We start from the raw sequence: 20,561 nt of genomic DNA, 5'->3' as shown, positions 1-20,561 counted from the left end.
TACAACACCAAAACCCCTTAACATGAACATACAATTTGAACCTCAGGATTTTCATTTATAACACGCTGACCTCCTACCCCCCGCTACCGGCCCCCCTCTCAACCCCCCCATGCCGCCTTTGTCCCCCACAAGCGGTGCCTTCGTAGCACCCGTGGAGCCAACAGCCCCACCGCCATTCAGCAACACCATCCTGAGTGGTGCTGCCCAGCCCGATTCACAACTCCCGCTCCTACACACCACTCTCCCATGCTGCCCTGCGACGCTGACATCATCCACGCATGCGCAGTCACAGCCTCTATCGCCGCTGCTGCTGCCGCCGCCCCCGGGTCCCCCATGCCACCCCTCAAGCACAGCCTTTCTACAACCCTCCATGCCAGCCTCTCAAACCGCGGAGGGAGAGGGAAAGGACAGGCACGGAACCCCGACTCTACAGCTGCAGCCATCAGCATCATCTATCCCACCGCCTAGCCTAGTCACTGTCCAGCTCCCATCATGCGTCTTCGCGAAGCTGCGTCCACCACCAAAACCACCCGACCCCAGCACATGGCGCCCGCCTGTCTGCACCACTGCTAACACCAACACAACTCCCGTCTGCATCCACTGTGACAGCAACACCGCCCGACACCGCAAAACAGCAAACAGTAGCAATCCAAGCAAAGAAACTTGGAAAGACTTTGAGAGAAAAATCGAAAGAGCTCTTAAAGCTCAAGCAGAGACATGACACCACTGTCATACACCTGAACCCCCAGCAAGTTTGCAGACTGCAAAGAGAAACCAAGAAGCAAGCACTTGAACTGCGCAAAGTCACCAAGAGAAAGTGATCTGCTAAAGACAGTTCAAGAAAAAAAATGAAATTCCATTATTTGCATGAATGCATGTTACTGTTATCCTTTAGTTTAAAATTTCTGTAGCAAAACCTAAACTGTGAATCAACGGAAGATAAATGCCTAAGTTACCTTAGCCAAAGACTGCAAGCTTTGATACCTAAGCATTCTGTTTCTATTCACAAAGAGCTGCAAAATTTGAAAAATTTAGCCAACCAAATTCATATTAATAATTCTAAAGATAATCAATCTGACCTTCAAAAGTTAAAGAAGCTAGACAATTTGTTTTAAGAGTTGAAGCTTTGCACCTTGGCTTAAGGAACTCTGTAAAATAAGCTTGATAATTTTAATAGTGATAATTGTAGTTTTAGTAGCTATACCTTGTATACTCCAATGTGTGCAGAAATTGAGAGGTAGACCTATTTCTGACATCATAAACAAAAAGGGGCAGATGTTGGGAAGGTAGAATTAGAAAGAAATTATAAATATAACTCTGTAGCCAGAAAGGCTAAAGAAGAAATACAAATGATAGCACGGTTTGAATAATTCAAAGAAACCAGGCTGGTATGCCAGAACACATTCTTTCCTGCAATAAAACCAAGCTGAGACCCCTCTTCCCAGCCTTATAAGGAAAGGTCTGAAGGACCCTGAGATAACTAAAAATATGCAAAAATAGCGATTTCTATAGGTTGCACACAAATGTTACTGTATTAGTATACTTAGAAAGATTGGTTAGTAAAGGAATAGAATAGTAAAGGAATATGTATAGGTTATATAAGTAATCGTAAAAAAGAGTTCGCTCTCTTGGTTCTCTTGGTTCTCTTGTTTTCTCTTGTTGTCTCTCTTACTACATTCTCTTGCTGCTCTTTCCTGCTCTTCTTTATCTCTTTTTCCTGGCTCTCTCACTTCTGTTCTGTTACTCTCTTTCTTAGCAATCTTAAGTCTTAAACTCATGTATTCATATTTTACCCTCTTTTGTATTGTTCTCTCTGAGCCTGCTTTGAGCTCTATCTGCTGGCTCATAGCAGGCTCCCTCTCTGTCTCTATCCCACGCCCTGAAATAAACTTCTAACACCTAACTCAATTACAGGAGTCTTTGCCGTGTCTCAGACCGTCCCCAGAAAGGGTCTCCTACAGAACAGCATCTACAGTGTTAAAAAATGAGGAAAATATTTCAATTTCATAGGTACTGAAGACATGTACCAGCATGGACAACAGTTTCCATTCAGATAAAAAAAGAAATATTTTATAGCTAAGTTTTTAATATATGCTACTTTAGCTTTCTTTTTCTTGAAACTTACACCAACACAAGTGAATTTAAGGTTTTTCTTGGGGACAGCTAGAGTTGCCATAATCAATTAAGATCTTAATGACTCTCTACTACTCATATCCAAGAGACTACAAATACTTCCGTTAAATCAATATTGCACAGTGGCATTCAGGTATTTAATGGTATATTAGTGGAAAACATTAAGAAAATGGACCAGAACGACCACAGCTGCTCAGGCAAATAAGTCCTGGTCTTGCCTCTGAGAAAATGAATGTTCTCATGTCCAGCTTGGACTGAACAAGGTCTAGAACGTCCATCCTACTTGCAGATATGAAGCAGATGTGTAGCTACCCATATTAAATTTAAAACCCTAATTTCTGCATATTTTTTCTAGTATCAAATGGTTCTGAAGCTGCTACAAAATCTAAGGCTTCAACTGAAGTTATTGAGAGAGCTAAAACTGAAAATGTGGTTAACTTATGTTCTATATGGGTGGGGGAGAAAGGGAAATGACAACTCCAGGCCAGAAGTATGACAGCTGCACAAAATTGTATGTTTCCATCACCATATAATCACAGAAACATAGAATCATAGGACTGAAAGCTGACAAACATCCAAATTTTCAAAAAGGGCAAGTGGAATGACCCTGGTAACTACCTGCCTGTCAGTCTCACCTCAGTGCCTGGAAAAATTATAGAGATTATTCTGTGAGTTATTGAAAAATACCTGAAAGACAACACAGTCATCATTCACAGCCAGCATGCGTTCATGAAGGCAAAGTTCTTCTGATAACCATTCATGACAAGATTCTCCACCTCATCAATCAAGAGAAGTCAGTTGATGTAATCATGTTTCTGGATTTCAGTAGTCATCAATGCTGTCTTCCATGGTGTCCTGGACAAAGCTGAATAAACACATCATCACAAATACAGCATCTGGCTAATGGGTTGGGCACAGTCAGTGACTGTGAATGGGGAGACATCAGGCTGGTGATCTGTCACTAGTGGGGTTCCACAGGGCTCCATTCCAGGCCTGGTGCTCTTCCGTGTCTTCACAGATTACTTACATGCAGGATTTCGAGGCATACTAAGCAAGTTATATGCTTATATAACTATATATAATTATCAAATATAGTTATCTTGGGAGGTGTAATGGATTGACCTGGGCCAGATGCCAGGCACCAGTGAAAGCTGCTCATTAACTTCCTTCTGCAGCTGGACAGAGGAGAGAAAATATAACAGAGTTCAGGGTTGAGATAAGAATCAAGAGAGACCCCTCATCAAATACAATCATTGGCAAAACAGGATCAACTCAGGGATATGAAGTGAATTTATTACTAATAAAAAAAATCAGAGCAGGATAAGGAGAAGTAAAATAAGCCCCTTGAAACCACCTTCCCCCCACCCCTCCTTCCTTCTTAGCTCTACCTCTTACCCCAGCAATGCAAGGAGACATGGAGTGGGGGTCATGATCAGTTAATCTCCCGTGGCTTCTCCTGCTGCTCAGGAAGAGGAGTCGCTCCATTGCTGCACCACTGGTCCCCTCCCACAGGAGACACTTCTCCGTGAACTTCTCTGATGTGGCTCCATCTCACGAGCTCCCTCCCACAGTGTGAGCCCACAGGGACAGTCCCAGGGGCAGCTGTCCTCCCCAGGCTGCTGCAGCACAGGTCACTCTTCCACTCAGCCGTAAGGACAGGCTGCTCCAGCACAGGAGCAGGGCCCTCTCTCCACAGGTCTCCACCAGGATCACAGCTTCCTCACAGACATCCACCTACTTCTGTGGGGGCTCCTCCATGGGCTGCAGATGAATCTCTATATCCCCAGGACCTCCATGGGCTGTAGGGACACAGCTGCCTCACCATGGTCCTCACCACAGCCTGCAGACAAATCTCAACTCCAGCACCTGCTGCACCTCCTCACTCTCCTTCTCCACTGACCTTGTCATCTACATAGTTTTCTTCTCACATGTTCTCACCCTGCTCTCCTCTGGCTGGAATTAAAACTGTGCAACAACTTTTTGTTTATCTTTCTTCTTAAATGTGTTTGTTATCACAGAGGCATTATCACCATTTCTAACTGGCCCAGGTTTGGCCAGCGGCACATCTATCTCTGTAGACACCAGTGATCGACCCTGCTGAATAGAGTGGAAGCTTCTAGCAGCTTCTCACAGAAGCCACCCCTGTAGCATGCCCTCTTACCAAAAAACAATGCAAAACCAATACAGGAGAAAAGAAACTGAGGGTGTCTTGTTTAGACAAGACGATGAGGCAATATAATTATCTCGACAAAAATGGCAAATCTGCAAAAAGACAAAGTTCTTTTTACCATTAACTGTAGCTACAGTGCAATAGGCTTAAAATGACTAAAAACAAGATTTAGATTTCATATCGGGAAAAGCAAAATGAAAGATCTGATAGAAAGGACAGTTAAACTGTGAATTAAATTTCACCACTTATCTGAACAATCTTCTTACTGGGAAGTGTACTACTAACTTTCAGAAATGTCACAAAAATGCTAATGTGTATATATATATATATAATGTCTGCTTTGATTCAACAGGTTTAATTTATGTCTTCATAAAACTGTGTTTTCTGTTTAGAAAGATGAGAGGTCTTTGGACTCTATCAGAGCACAGAATAAAAATGACTGTGTTTGGTCTGAAGAGAAATACACACAGTCACACACCTCATTTTGGACAATGCCCAAGGCAGGTAAAAGGAGTAGTATCAGTGCAAACATATTCCTCGTGAAATCTCCCAAGTTTCAAAACCTGGCATCTAGACCTTTCAATAATGTAATGTCTTGAAGAAGTTTCATTAAGATTCCTCATAAATGCCATTTACCTTACCTCTAGGCTTTTTGCTGGATTTATTTTCTTTTTTTAAGAAAAAGCTGTGGAAAGAATAAAGAATTTGTTTCATTAAAATGAGTACTTCTTTATGCAATGCAAGATCCAATCAGCTGTCAACTGACACTGACTTTTCTTTAAAACATGAGCAATGAAATGCTTGAGTGAGAACATGTACTGTTTCCTCCTCTGTCTTTATGGACCAAGTTTTCTGAAGTTCACATGAATGAGTCTTTGTTTCTATTAAACAGGGAAGGGAGGAAAATTGATAAACACAGTACCCATTACCTAGGTTGATATTAATAGGTATCAAAAGGAACTCTGGCATAACTTTTGAACTCAGATTGTGCCGTATGTCCAATCTGAATTCCGCTGGATGCAACTTCATTCACATCCATTCTGCCCTTTAACTGGTCAGCACAGACATCAGCATCTCTCACTCTGCTGCCCTCTTGCCTGCTGCCTTCTCTTCTCTCCAAGCTGAACAAAGCAGTAGTTCTCTGTCCTTCTCATACTGCGGTGCTCAAAACAGAGCAGAGCAGGAGAAGCCCCTCCCTCATGTGGCTGCATCCCAGGACACGGTCGGCCCACCTGGCTGTCAGGACACTGCTGACTCATGTTCAACCTGCCATTAACTCCAATCCCCAGATATCTTTCTGCAGGACTGCTCTTCAGCCTCTTGTCCCCTTGTTTGTATGTATTATTATCTTGTTGCCGCTGGAGAATCCAGCACTTTCTCTTTATTAGATTTCGTACTCCTGGTGATTATCCTAGTCTAGGATAATCTTCAATCTTCATACACCTACATACACCTAGATGATCCATAGTCTACTCAGATCTCTCTATAACGTCTCTCTACACTTGAGGGAGTCCAGGTGCTCAGATAAGATTAATTGCAACAGCAAATTCACTTAATGTGCCTTTGATTCATATGTCCAGATCACTTATGAAAACATTATTATGCTTTGCATTTTGTGCAAAGCATACTGCCGTAAGCACTGAAAAGGCTTACGTCAAAAACATAGGCTCATACTTTCCCAACAGAAGGAAGCAGGAAATTACATGAAAAAGATTTCATGATTTAAGAACCTTCCTTGTAGCTCGTAATAAAATCTTAAACTCATCCATCCTGATAATACCACAAAGAAATCTTCTTGTTTAATTGTTTCTTAAAATAAGAATGTTTCAAGATAGAAGTTAATTGAGTGCAAGCCACTTGGAAATGGCAAGTAATTGTGGACAGGGAAAAATCACCCAAAAATCTCATCAGAGGACACCACTCCAGAGAGTTGGATCAGTTCTGCAGGGGTTGAAGAGTTAACAATTTGGAACACCATCATCAGTAGTACCATGAAACAACAACCATAGCAAACAGAAGTCTATCCCGAAACTGTGAAGCAGTCCACTCATATTGGGTCTTTTGAGACTCCATTTTTTCAGTTGGCTTATGTATTAAAAGATTGTCCCTGGCTCCTACTGGTCAACATGAAAAATAAAAATGCTTTCTGCCTCTTCAGTCATATGGATTTCTTATGCTCGGACCCATTCATGGTATCACAGGGTGCCTGCTCCATTATCCTAACAATGCAGTGAACTAATACATTCAGATTTGATCAGGAACTACATATTCTTGTACAAGTTGGGCCTCAAATTACACTAGTGAAGGAAAAAAGTCACAAAGTCCTAACAGTAATAGATTTGCTGTAATAGCTTTAATACTGTAAGAATTGTAAAAGTATCTTTAAACATTTTTTTTCAATCTTCCAAGATTTTTCTCCATATTCCATTTTCTGTCTTCAGAAATTCAAGTTATAGAAGAAAGCAAGCCTCTCCCAGTTTATTTCTCATTAAACTTGGGCTATCTCCTATCTTCAAGGAGCTTTACAACAGCAGATCAGCTCACATTCTTTACTGGCCTATTAATATTTTAGTTCAAATGCGGAAAACATTTTCTATACACAGCTACTCAGTTAAACATTTCATAAATATTTGTCTTCATCTTTTTAATCTTGTTTTTTTATAAAATTTTTAACTGATAAATAAGCTTGATATAAACTTCAGTTCTGTTTATGCATGGATCAGTTACTGGCATCTGCAGTGGCATATTCTTTTCCAAATTTTTAGAAGTATGTTAGAACAGCTCCAAGAACAGCTTTTTGCACGTAGTTGGAAATGGTACTGATAGTGTTGTACCTATCAACAGGGGATGTCCATAGCTGCAATTTGCAGCTGCAATTTGCAGCTGTTAAGACCAAGATATACAACACCATGATTATTTTTTGACTAAGTTTGTGTCTGCAAATGTAATGAGAACCAATTCAGCTACTGAAATTAGATCCAAGCTGAATAAGGCCCAGGAAGCTTGCTTCATCAACTACATGGCATTTGACATATCAGAAATCAAAACTGTATCAATTTATTACCAATTGTATGATTGCTTTACAGATGCTTCACCCGTAAATAAAGCCTCATAATTTTGGAGGCATGGGCAAAAGAAGTCTAAATAAAATTTTTGAGAAAATTTGTGGTTGGATTTTTTTCCCCACCAGAAAATTTGCTTGGAAACATAAATAACCTGCTCCATTTTGTTTTATCTGCAGAAAAACATCAAGGTTTACCTGCAGCACGTACAAGAGCTTAAAGACTGATTGCATTTTCAGTGATTTTAACTTGCTTAAACAGTTCAAATACTGTGCATAACAAGCATAACACGTCCTCAGGGTGGGTCAAAGCCCAAAGAAGAAAGATTTTACTGGTACAAATTCTAGGATGTCAGGAAGACAGTCTGTATTTCTGAAAGATTTCAATTATGTTTAGCTTAACACTGACAGTTCCCTTGATATATACTTTGCCTTCTGTTATTTACTGTTCTCTCACCTTGCAGTCTACTACCCTAAAACCTATTTACTATGTCTCCAGATTCCTCAACTAAGCAGCTCCAAGAATTAGTGCTATATTTTCATTTCAGTTTTATCTTTAAACGTAAGCAGAAAAAGTTAGATACAACAGGACCCAAAATAATGACTTGTGTTTATTGTAAATACAATCTATTTCCCAGCTGTGTGTGGCACATCACCAGCCATAGGTAAAAATGACCCTGGGAGGTTGATTTGACCTCATCTGAGCTGTTACTATAGCAAGTAAGAAGGTTTCAACATAACAAATCAGCCAGTAGAGGTAAAGAAAATCTACAGCAGACTCCCTCCCCACCCAATCACTGTAGGAATAACCTCAAAGAAAAGTATTCCAATTTTGTTCAAACACCAAGTGGGTGAAGAATCAGGAAAAATTATTCCCCTTTCTCTGTAGCCCACAACTTTGTCACTTTGAGGATACAGTCACTCCCAGAAATACTGCTGTAGCAACTTTATGCCTTGATATTTATGGATATATGGAATTAGCAACAAATATACATTAATTATAAACTAGAATTTTAACATTTTGTCTACATTATCAAAGTTATAGTGGAAACTGCAACATATTAAAAAACTTATATCTTCCAGGTCTTAAAGACTGTTGTAATAATTTTTATGGGCCTAGACAAAAATTAAATATAACTGCTGTATGTCAACTACATTCATGTGAGTATTACCACACATTTCAGCAAGAGCTGCTTCTGATGCCAATGTTCCATTTCAGAGTTACAGAATATTTAGAATTTTCCCAAAGGCTTATCTCTGTTTCACTACAGGTCTGAATACTGAAAATGTGGATTACACCACAACACCCTAAAGTGTCACTGAATCACATCTGCTCACACAAGCTGAAGATAGACCTCATGAAAAATTAACTCAACAGTTGCAATCAGGAGTCTCAACAGTAAGAAGATGTTGCAATACCATGTTTTACATAATTATATAAATATCTCAAGTATCTTTAAAATGTATAGTGTTGGAGAATCACAGTAAATGCTAGGAACACTGTAAACATTTTATTTTTTCACTGAAGTTTACAAAACATGTTAATTTAGCTTTTTAAATTATCAACACAGAAGGCAGTAGTTTGGCTTTTTATTGGTAAACAGTAAATCATTTCCTCAATTAAAATCAAGTTCAAACAATTCAGAGAAGTCCACAGTGTCTATATTTATTTACAATTTAATATCAGAAGAAATAAATTAACATTCCAGGTTACTGTAGAAAAAAAGTGTATACCATACTTAATGGCATACAAGATTTGTAACAAGCAAAAAATACCCTGTTTTACAAGTATTCTCTCTTCCAAATAGGTTTTTTATCTTAGTGCAGTTAGTATTCTCTCCCCATAGGCTATACATTGAGAATATCTATATACAAAAAAGATACAACAAATTGATACATTATTTATTGCAAGATATTAAGGATGCCATAAAATACACAAATTAAATTAGTTCCCCCCCACTCGCATACCCTCTTGCTTCTTATTTTTCCCATGAAGCAGTCTCCTTCTCTGGTTCTAAGATTAAGTTCTTTCACTGAAAGGCACGTACTTCTCTACAACAGAAGAAACAGATGCATTAATCTGAAATGCCCTGTTTCAAGATGAGTTTAGCCTACATTTTTAAAGATCTCACATTATGAAAGAATCCAGAGAGAAATGACATTTTATTATTAAAATTGACTGGGAAAACTCTTAGTTACCATATTACTGTGAAGCAAAGTGCCATAAACCCACATTCATTTAACCTTTCCAAATAGAGAGACAACTCATTTACAAAAATATAAAGGGATTTACCATGAGAATATGCTTTTGAACTGTCAAGGCTCCTGTGTTCCTACTGAAACTCTGGCAAGTCTTGGTAGCATTCCAGTTATGGAATACTATAAGAAAACAAAGTAAATTCTTCCCCTTGTGCCTTGTAGCACTGAGCAAGCAGTTTCTGCGTGAAGTCATTCAATGAGGATTGCAAACCACTAGTATGATATAATTTTGAAAAACGAAGATGTGGTATTAGTATACTGTTTGTCAGATGGCATGTGTGTAAAGCTGTATTGTGAGACCAAAGGCTAGAATTTCACACTTGGGCATTTAATAGTAAGCTATTGAGCAAAAATAGCTAAATAGAATAGGCTAAAAGCCTACTGTTTTGGTAAACTGCCCCAAACAGCAGCAGCACAGAGACTAGTGACATGGGTGATGATGACAGTAGGAATACATTTAAATTGTGTCTATGTTACAGCTGAGGGCACTGGGGACCTTTTTTCATACAGTTCTGAAAGAAAACAGCAACTCTTGAAAGAAGTAATGTATCTGGACACCAGTAAAATAACACTACTGTGGTGATTTTTAGGAGAGAATCTAGTTTCTCTGTCTAGTTCTGCAAAGGGTCTAATACAGTTACCAGCTAACCCAAAATCAGACTATAAGGATTTCTAATATAGGCATACTATTTTGTAGAATATCACCTTAAAAAAAGCTCGACTGCTTCAAGCAAGAAAAATTAAAGCAGACCGAGTGCCACTACAATCTTTTAACAGGTCATAAAGAAATTAGGGAAAAAGACATATTTTTATATATAAAACAACAATTTTATACATACATATATACATACATACATATATATATATATATATATATATATATACCAAAACTTGACTATTTTGATGTCAATAACAAATGCAAATGAACATGAAAATAAGAATTCCCTGTAACTGCATTCAATTTTTTAGTGCCTTCTGAGTTGCAAGGGAAAGAAACTTAAGCACTAAGTAAGACTCAATTGTTGAGTCTAAGTTAAGTAAAACTGCAACTGTTCTTCACTTAACAAAGCACTAAACTCCAAAAACTACTAAAAGCCTCTCTTCCTTGTTCCATGCTCTAGGCCTGGCTACATATTTAAGCCACCTTTAAAAATCCCAATCAACCATACCTCTGAATTACTGCAAATGTCAGAACAAAGTGTAATGACATCTCCTGAGAATATGTATCACTTTCATGAAGTTGTCCTCAGCACCAAGTTGTCTTTGCTTACTTAGGCATTTTGTACTCCCTTTGGTCATTGTGCTTAAGCAGTAACATGAAGACTGATTATTAAGCTTCAATGCAGATGCAAACAAGTTGAAGCAAGACAGTAATAAATTAAGAAGCACATTCCCAATCAAGATTTAAAAAAAATAAAATAATTCAAGTACTCTAATTTTCAAACTACCCTCCCAGCAATGACTTATCTTTGCAAAGTTTGAACACCATTTTATCCAGCTGTTTTACAGAGATTTGTGGATTGTTCAGCACTGCTTTTAACCTACACATGAACACTATTTCAAAATAAAAAGTAGCTCTTAAAATTTTAAGTTCTCCACATAAAAGAGAACACAAGAAGATATCAATATACAAAACCAGAGAAAATTCACTATTTTCATTAAATTTAACTGAAGTCCATGTTTTCCTGAGTTTCCAGTATCAAAACAAGGATTTCAATAATTTAGACACATACTTTCAGAGTGCTATTGAAACAACAGTTTAGATACTTCTACAATGAAATACTTCAAAAAAATGTTCTTTTCCCTCAAAATAAAGTGTTTAGGGAAAAGGCAGGAAGAAAAATCAGAAATATGCTCTCAGAAACTTAGAATTGTGTAATACTGTTTGTTAATGATGACTAGCTATAAATCCATTTTACTTCCTACTAAAAAACATAGTTGATCCTCCTGTAAATAAGCAGTATCGTGTATCTGAGTTTCATGTTAACTGGTCATCAAATACCTCAAAATGTCTAACAAGTATCCTGAATTACAACAGAAGCTAAAAGATTTAAAGCAGACATTGAGGGAATTCCTGGGTATAATGCGACAATTACCTATTACATTTTACATATGTATATTTATGTATGTGTGTGTGTGTGTGTGTGTGTGTGTGTGTGTGTGTGTGTGTGTGCTTACATACACTGGAAAAAGACTAGTAATATAGCATAATGTTAAATGTCACATAATTCTACAATACAGAGGAATGCTATGTGGAGATATTCTAGCTACTTTAATCTAGTGTATGGGGGAGAAAAAAAAAGAGACTTTGACTTATGAAAAATAATTAAATCAGAAAGATTCTCATTAAGGAGACAAAGCAGACTGAATCTTTCTTTTCAAGTTCCAGAACTGCATCCAAAGTTCCTCTTGATAAATGGTAGAACACCTGACTTACTACTCCAATACTTTTAATTCATTTGAGCCATCATGTATTGCATTCATCAAACTGTCTTGCTTGAGATTTGAATCTGATTTCACATTAAATGTGAATCAATTACTTGCTGTGACTGGAAGAATTAATCTGATCTCTTCTGACAGTCTTCACTATGAACTATGACAATCCCATCAATTATTTTACTGTATCTTTGCATGTGCAATGTGATGGCATTGCTCAATAAGGAAAAAATATAAGTGTGAACTGCATAAATTTAATTGATTTGAACTGATCATGTTTAAAGACACTAAGGAAACAGAACAAAAGTTAAACACAATAAAGAAATACAAGAAAATTTTCCTGTATCTACAAAGATTCAGACAGTAGCTTAAGAATGTGAATTTTTCAGTGCAGCAGTACCAAATGTAAAATGTGGTGCAGGATCATCATCAACTAACTGTTGACTACTTTAGCAATAAGAAAGCAGAATGAAGCGAAGTTGCTTGAAGCAGAACTCATAGGTGAGAATACACAAGAAAAACCGGAGCCTTCATATTAGGAAAAAAAAAAAAGAAAAAAGACAGGTAAAAGCTAGTTGTTGACTTAACATTAGCTTCAATGGCACTGTATTTGTAACAAAAATATCCTACCTTCCTCTCCATTTCTCTGGAACTCACATGTTGAAGACAAATGGTGTTTATCTTCTTGCCCACTAAATTCTTGCCCATTTAAAATTCAAGTGATCTTGACATCCCTTCTCCAACTACACATATGAAACACAGTAGTGAGCTTTCTCAGAGTTGCTTATCACCCACACTCCTTCACTTCTATTGCTAGAAGTACATTCAGGTTCTAAATACAAACCTTTGAGGATGGCTGGCATCAAATAGCGTATCATCATCATCATCATCTTGTTCTAATGGGGTCAGCTCCATGTTTTCTATGTTTGTATCCAAAACTCCGTATCTTCGGGTTTTTCTGTTTTGCCTTCTGAGCCTGAAAAGTATTTTAAAACATTCAAGTAATGTAAATCTTTCCTACTTTCTGATCCAATAATATAAAATACTGCTATACTGATACTTTGTGTAAGTCTCTAAAATTAATGATAAATGTACACACTTAGCTCTATGAATTTAGAGGTCAAAAAATTCTAAATGTCAACAGTTTTCATTAATTGATTAAGGCCATTAAGAGTGTCCTGTTTTGTGCAGGATTAATGTAGTGAATACAAAATTTAGCATTTAGCATATAAGAGCGACATAAAAATACATCATACTTCTAGCATACTTCTACTAAGAAAAAACTGCCTTGCTACATATTCTCTATGTGTCTTATGCATCTGTAAAAAACAGCTGATCAAATCAGGCAGAAACCAAACAAAGCAATAGCAAAGCTGTAACTTGTAACACAAGTCATGGTTGACACTAGAAATTTTTATTATCATTTGTGAAGAATTTTATAGACATCAAGTTTAAAAAATCATCTATAATTACACTTTAGAAAAAGACATCTTGTAGAGTCAATGTCTTGTATGCTTCACAAAGCACGGAAGGAAGCGTCAGTGACTCATGTTTCAGGATTAAGGCACAGTGCTTATCACAGAAAAGCAGACAGTCTGCATCTGGTTTTCTTACTCTCCACAGCTTTGCTGCATGGGCCTGGGTCCCGTGTGCATCACCTACAAAATGAACCATTCCATTTGGCTTTCCAGAAGTACTCTTTAACCCATGGAACAAGCCCTGCTCAAGTTCCAGAACTCAGACCAACAGCGACTCACCAAGCACTGTGCAAAGTCACATTTACAGAATGCTGACAGAGTCACTTTCAGTAACTGGCAAACGACTACATGAAAGCTATAGGACTTAAAAAAAAGAATTTGTGTCTAGGTACTTAGTGCTAAAAGCAAAGGTCATTCATTTAGAAACTCCAGAATTTAAAAGCTAGGTGCCTACAAAACATGTTTACAACGTTTAGGAACTTCAACACAGAATATTTCTGAGCTACTAAAAAAAATATGAATATACTATGATACTATAGTACTGCTATCAGATTATGTATAATACATTATACTACTGTATACTCTGCATTGTGACTTCTCTGTCCCACATTTAGGCACCATTTTTACTTTCTTATAAGAGATATAAAATACAATGCTGAGATTCTCAGCTTCAAATTCCGTCCTGAAACTCTAGTGTACTTAACCTGTTTAAATACCCTTCTTGAAAACACACAACAGCATTCAATCTTGGTTAATCTTTTCACTATACTCCAATGTATAAAACATATCTCCTTTTGGAACTGAGAAGCAAAAGTAACATTGTAAGAATGGGGAAGAGATAAAGTACATATCCTTCTTCCAGGTTCTCCAGTTTTTAACGTTATAAGAAATACTCAACATGACCATTTCCTCCACTTTCAATTATGATATGAAAATGCAGCAATTGTTCCCCCAGGCATTTAAGTGTTTTAGCCCAGAACAAAACAGCCAACTTTTTCATTTAAAGCTAAGGCTAGCACCAAAACTAAAAATTTCACCTTTCACTTCAAGACAAAGTCCTTTCCATGTTCTTCATTTATTTAATCTGTTCTTAACTCTTCAATACAGAAAGAAGCCACACACTTCAAAGCACCAGGTAAAAAAAATTTCTAAAACTTTTAAGATGACAGTGTGACGAAAAATAGAGTTGTTTCTCACATATTGTACCTTTTGGTTTTCACTAAAGTAGAAGCTAAGCAATTGAGACTATGACAAGCATTGTGGATATCCTAGCAGACAATAAACTTTTAAAACACAACAAAAATATGAAATAAAGAAGAGGCAGTACATGCTACTCGTAAAGTCAGTATTTCTACCAATCTCACTTTACATTATACCTTTTTCCCTTAATGGGTTGAAATGGAAAATGAGTAGCTTTGTGATTTGCAAGTGACCTAAGACAGTCATAGCAAACATCTAGATTGTAGATAATGCAAAAAGAACTTATCACAAAGCTGGCACAGATTTTAGATTCAAGCAAATCTTGTTGAAAAAGGATACACTAACCACTTGCGACTCAAACCCTTCTCTATGTAAGACGGAGTTAAAAACCTACAGTACAGGAGTACTGGAGATGCTCACACAACATGCATGTATAATCATAGCCATGCCTCTAAAGCAGTGTCCTGACTGTCCACAAAAATAACTTAAAATCTTTTACTCTGTGACAGACAACTGCTCAGTTGGAAGGGACCTATGTCTACTACTGACTCAGCCTGATCAATCCAAAATTTAAAGCATGGTACCATGGGTATTGTCCAAATGCCTCTTAAACACTGAGCCCCCTTCTAAGAAGCCTGTTCCAGTCATTGACCACCCTACCAGTAAAAAATGCTTCCTAATGTCCAATTTATACCTCTCTTGGTGCAATTTTGAATCATTCCCATGCATCCTATGGACAGATCTCAGCAAGAAGGGGTAAGTATCTCCTTCCTCAGGGACCTACTGGGAGCAAGGAGGTCACCCCTCAGACTTTATCTTCTCCAATGTAGACACACCCAGAGTCCTCAGCTGCTCCTTAGAGGACAGGCCTTCCAGTGCTTCCACCAGCTTGGCTGCCCTAGTCTGGTTGTATTCAAGTGCCTTAGTAACCTTACTGCACACAGTTACTCACAGGAAGGCTATGACAATGCTGAGTACAGTTGGACAGTCTTGACTGTTTGTGCAGTGTGAGGTACATCAAAGGGTGAAGTTTGCCCTCTTGGCTGCCAGGGCACGTGTTGGCTCACACTGAGCTTGCTGTCACCCAGCACCCTGAGATCCCTCTCTGTATGACTACTCTGCAGTCACTTCTCTCCCAAGTAAAACTAGCGTCCAGTTCCTGTTCCAGCTGCAAAGCCCAGCATTTGTTCTTGTCAAATGTCCTACCACTGGTGATTGCCCAATGCTCCAATCTATCTAGATCCCTCTGCAATCCATCTTGCACCTTGAGAGAGCCAGCTGCACCACTCAGCTTGGTGCCATCAGCAAAGTTGCTAATGGTGCATTCAACTACTGTCTCCAGATAAGAGTATTCAGCAGAGCTGGCCCTTGAACTGAGCCCTGAGGAGCAACACTGGTGATGGGGTGCCACCCAGATGCACCCCTCCTTACTACAACCCTATGAGCCCCGTCATTCAGCTGTTTCTTTTACCAGTGCACCACTAATTTGCTCACCCCACAACTGGAGAGCTTGTCCAGACAGCTATTGTGAAGAACAGCATCAAAAGCTGTTCAAAAAAGCCTTACTAAAATCCAGAAACACTACAGTCACTTTCTTCCCTTTATCTGCTGGGCAGGCAACCTGGTAGAAAGTTTGTTTATGTCTTAACAAGATATGTTTTCATGCCAAGGAAACCTATCCAAAAAAAGGGTCATTAGCGCTTAATCTTTGTATTTCTTATATAACCACTGCAAAAACATTTCAGCTACAAGTTTGAATTCAAAATCGTACACTTTATCTATTCCAAATTTCAGAAGCAAGATGCAGCAGAATTACAGAATAAAGTCAAGTGTTAAGCTCCCAGTTTACAGCAGCACCTAGAAGACAGCGCTCCAGTTGCAAATGCAGAACAGCATCCTACTGCCAAAACCAGAATACTGGGTAATTACCACTCATCCAGAAAATAATGGTAATAGATGATAATTTTCCTCTCCAGCTCCTGTAATGAGAGACTTTTATTTATTTATTTGGCCTTTCCACAGTACTACTCACATCTCCAAATCCAACAGGCTGGTGTTACAAGACACACTAACATTGAGAAGTGCCCTCAAGGCTTCTCAAGAGTGATTTATAAGATGTATGGAAAAATCAAAATATCCTAGTTTACTTGGACTGTATATCTGAGTACATGACATACACAAAACAGTCATTCAACTGCCTTTCTAAACTTAATGATGCAGGTACTAGACACAATGGGTGTATCTAAATGAAATGAAAAGGACATGGAGAACTTGCTCCATAACTGAGGTGCCTTATGCATAATCATACATTTGGGCCTCGCTCTGAAGAATCCAAGTTATTAAAGCATGAGAGAGAGAGAAGTAAAACTACCAAGACAAAAAACACAAGAAGTGGCAAACACTGTACTTAACTGCAAAAGCATATCAAGTTATGTGGAGAATAGCTTCCATGAGAAACATAAAGGCTAAGTAGTAGCAAGCTTTATAAGAGCCCTTTCCGTAAAAAGACATAAGTGGAGGAAAAGAACAACTTTGCAGTTGTTTTTTTTGTAGAAGTTTGCAGACTGGTCAAAAATCACGTTTTTGAATAAGAACATACAAAATAAATTTAGGTCGGCTGACAGACGCCAGCAGCGACAAGTTCACAGGGAGCACAGGAGGGAGTCGGGAAAGGCCCAACACTGATGTGCGATTCTCGGTGAGAATCTCGGTGAGCTGAGCCGCCCGAGCTGCTCCCCACCCACACGGGGAGAGGGCACCGGGAGCTGGCCGGCGCACTCTGCCGCCACTCGCCAGCCCCTCAGCCGCCCCGGCCGCGCAGCTACGCCCCCCGCGCCCGCCCCCCGCCCTCACCGCACGGTCCGGATCACGAAGTAGACGATAAGGGCGGCGCTGGCCAGCACCAGCACGGACAGGGCGCGCTGGGTCATGGGCTGGCCCTGCTCGGGCGGCGCTGACACCTCGGCCAGGCGGCTGCTGCTGCTGCTGCTCCGCGTGGCGGCCCCGCCGGCCGCCTCCGTGGGGCGCAGGGAAGCAGTGGCGGCGTCCCGGGGCCGCGGGGCCGCCGCCTCCCCCCAGCGAGCGGCCTCCAGCAGCACCACCAACACCAGCAGCGGCCCCAGCAGGAGCCACGGCAGCGCCGGCGGCCGCATCTCCGCCCGCCTCCCGCCCAGCGCGGCCGCGCAGCGCGGCCGGGCCCTGCCGCCGTCAGTGCGGCCGCCGGAAGCGGAAGCCCTTCCACTCCCTCTCCGCGTCGCTCCATCCCTTTCGTGGGCGCCACCCTTTTCTTGTGGGTGGTCAGTGGCCCTTGGGCGCGAGTGAGGGGCCACTTGGAATGTCACAGATTTAAGGCGGGGTACTGTCGCCCTGAAAACTCAGCTTCTGAGCTTGCTGACATAGTTTTCTAAAGACTTTCCCAGGACAGTAACTGTAAACATAGATATGTGTACATTCTTTCTGTTACACGTCTTGTGATGGACATCTCTCATGGCCAGTGCTGTGAGAAAGTGTTATCCTGACCATCCAATCCCTGGCTGTGGTCAGGAGCCTATAAATCCTGGAGGGAAAAATAAACTTCTCTCTTTCCTTCACCACACCTCGACCTGTGTCCGTGTGATCTATTCATCTTCAGCGGCAACAGGGTACTTCTTTTTTTTTAACCAGTCCTCTGTTTTACCCTGATTCTATGTACAAAAGAACAGAAATTTTATACCTGACTTCAGTGAGAGCAGAAATTTTAAGGAAACTTCCCAAAGTGACCATTTATGAGCTTACCTGGCAGCCACTTCTCCACGGCAGAGCTGTCCCTGCTGACACCGAAGCTGCGGCCCCGATGGCCCGATATGTCCCCGCTTAGCTCGCCGCACACCCCGCTCGCACAGCCAGACCGGGTTTCCCGCAGCAGTCTCAGATGTCTCGTTCGTCGAATGTGCAGCACCACAGAAACAGCCCGAGCTGCTCCTCCGATGCCGCCGAGTATCAGCAGCAGATAAGCAAAAAAAAGATAAGCAGATAAGCAGATAAGCAAAATAAATCAACAATAAGCGAAAACATGTTTTGGAAATTGTTAGGTCCTGAAAACTCTTAATTTTTGCTTCAGCTGTGGTCCAGTGGTGGAAAGACCAAGAAAGGGCTGTGTCTAGATGGACCACAGCCGACGGTGATGGAGCTGTCTGAGTATTACGAAGCCAGTGAACCTGGACTTAGGGTGATGCTACAGAGTGACTGCCGTAAATTTTATTGTTCTTGTGTCACACTGTTCCCTAACTAAACACTGTTCTGGTAGGATAATCGTTTAGTTGTTAGGATCCATGATAAGATTCTTTCTATTGGCTTGTCTCTTTGCTTGTTTGTTTTGTTACTGTATACCTAAGAAAAGATTTTAGGGGTATAGTGTGCCTACAGAATGAGAAATCCACATTGGTAGTGGGCTCTTTGACATTTGTCAATGTGTCAAAGGGAATGAATAAAATGCCAGAGTAGCAAGAAGCCTTGTACAGATCAGATGTATTTCTGCAGTTGAAGTAACATGGCCAATTATCAGATTTTGTTCAGAAGCAGACTCATTATCCCAGAGGCCTTAAACTTAGCAGTGTATCAATTGTATTGGGTCATATAGAATCACATACAAATAATGTAAAAACAGTGATATGTTAACTTATTAACAAGTTAACAAACTTAGTGATTCATTAACTAAGAAAACAGATTCAAAGTCTTGTGTCACACAGTTTGAATCTGGAAAGTGTAAAACCGATTTAAGTAGTGTTATAAATCTATATTGTGATATTGGCTTTCACAAGTATTAAGATGAATATTATATGTTAAATACTTTTTGGCTATGTATGTACTTTTTTTCTTGCTAACAAGTTTTAAGCTTAAAGGAATCTCCTAAGTACAAGCAAGGAAATCCCAGAGGGCAAAGACAGTGGGGCCCAAGCTGTTATCAGGAGAACAATAGAGCCCAAGCTGTTATCAGGAAAAGATATGAAGCCCAGCTGCCCTCAAAGGAAGGATGAGGGGCCTGGACTGTTATCAACACTGACCATTTGCAGAAGAAAGGAAACCAAACTCAAAATAATGCTCATCAGCAAGAATAATGATGGCCAGCAAAAGTAGTGCTGAACAGCAGAAATAGAAATCAAACAGAGCATATTCTAAATAGGTGGAACCAGGGTGGGGACATGCTAAATACTTCTTGAAAAAGTTTGAATATGCATTAACCCCTCACAGCAGGAGGGGATAAAAAGAGTGTTCCTGAGATACCAGGTGTGTACCTGGCAACCCACCAGGGCACCCGGCCGTTTTAACCCTTTGCTTTATTTCCTTTGTCTCCTAATTGTCTTTTTGTTTATATTAAACTTTTTATAATTTATTAAGTGAATCTCGTTTTTAACAGTAGCATGTGAGTCATTAAACTATTACCTGTCTCCCCCTTGAAAAAATGTAGGTCTTTTAATGGGAATAATGTTTCAGATTATATCAACGATTTTGCTGAAGGTGCTGGAGGGATGGAGCATGTGAATAAGCTTCTGTGATGGCTTCTTATGAGGTTTATGACTTTGACAGAGCTTGACTGATTCAGGACCTCCCACTGCCAATATGCATCAGCCTGTTTCTATCCTGTGAATTCTGTTGAGATATATTTTCTCTTGACAAGTCAAAGCAACTTACTTGCAGCACAGGGACATATGACGTAAGAAAATATTATATTCACAAAAGTCAAGGAAGAATATTTCTTAGAAAGACAGCACTGATGTTAAATTGTCCTGCAGAAGTGTCCTTGATGCATGGACTGTGTAAAGTCTAACAGTGCTGGGTTGCTCAC

At 39.7% G+C, this 20,561-nt stretch overlaps 1 protein-coding gene across 5 annotated transcripts; it reads right to left on the bottom strand.

The window, feature by feature from the left end:
• Nucleotides 1-156: 156 nt before the first annotated feature.
• FAM174A (family with sequence similarity 174 member A) lies at nucleotides 157-17,945 on the bottom strand. Of its 5 annotated transcripts, XR_009276077.1 has the most exons (5): nucleotides 17,591-17,945; nucleotides 12,904-13,035; nucleotides 12,690-12,802; nucleotides 9,333-9,416; nucleotides 157-4,988 (listed from the first exon to the last, which is right to left on the bottom strand). XR_009276077.1 is itself a non-coding variant. In XM_058826327.1 (3 exons), exons 1-3 carry the CDS (start codon nucleotides 17,887-17,889, stop codon nucleotides 9,395-9,397), a joined length of 453 nt encoding a protein of 150 aa, XP_058682310.1. In that variant the 5' UTR covers nucleotides 17,890-17,945; the 3' UTR covers nucleotides 8,861-9,394. The 5 variants fall into 5 exon arrangements, 1 of the variants encoding a protein (XP_058682310.1); XR_009276079.1 differs by lacking the exon at nucleotides 12,690-12,802 and having other exon boundaries at nucleotides 4,630-4,988; XR_009276076.1 differs by lacking the exon at nucleotides 157-4,988 and having other exon boundaries at nucleotides 8,861-9,416.
• Between the last annotated feature and the right edge of the window lie 2,616 nt (nucleotides 17,946-20,561).

The sequence above is a fragment of the Poecile atricapillus genome, chromosome Z (genome assembly GCF_030490865.1).
Source record: "Poecile atricapillus isolate bPoeAtr1 chromosome Z, bPoeAtr1.hap1, whole genome shotgun sequence".
Lineage (NCBI taxonomy): Eukaryota > Metazoa > Chordata > Aves > Passeriformes > Paridae > Poecile > Poecile atricapillus.
This window is presented reverse-complemented; position numbering and strand designations above follow the sequence as displayed.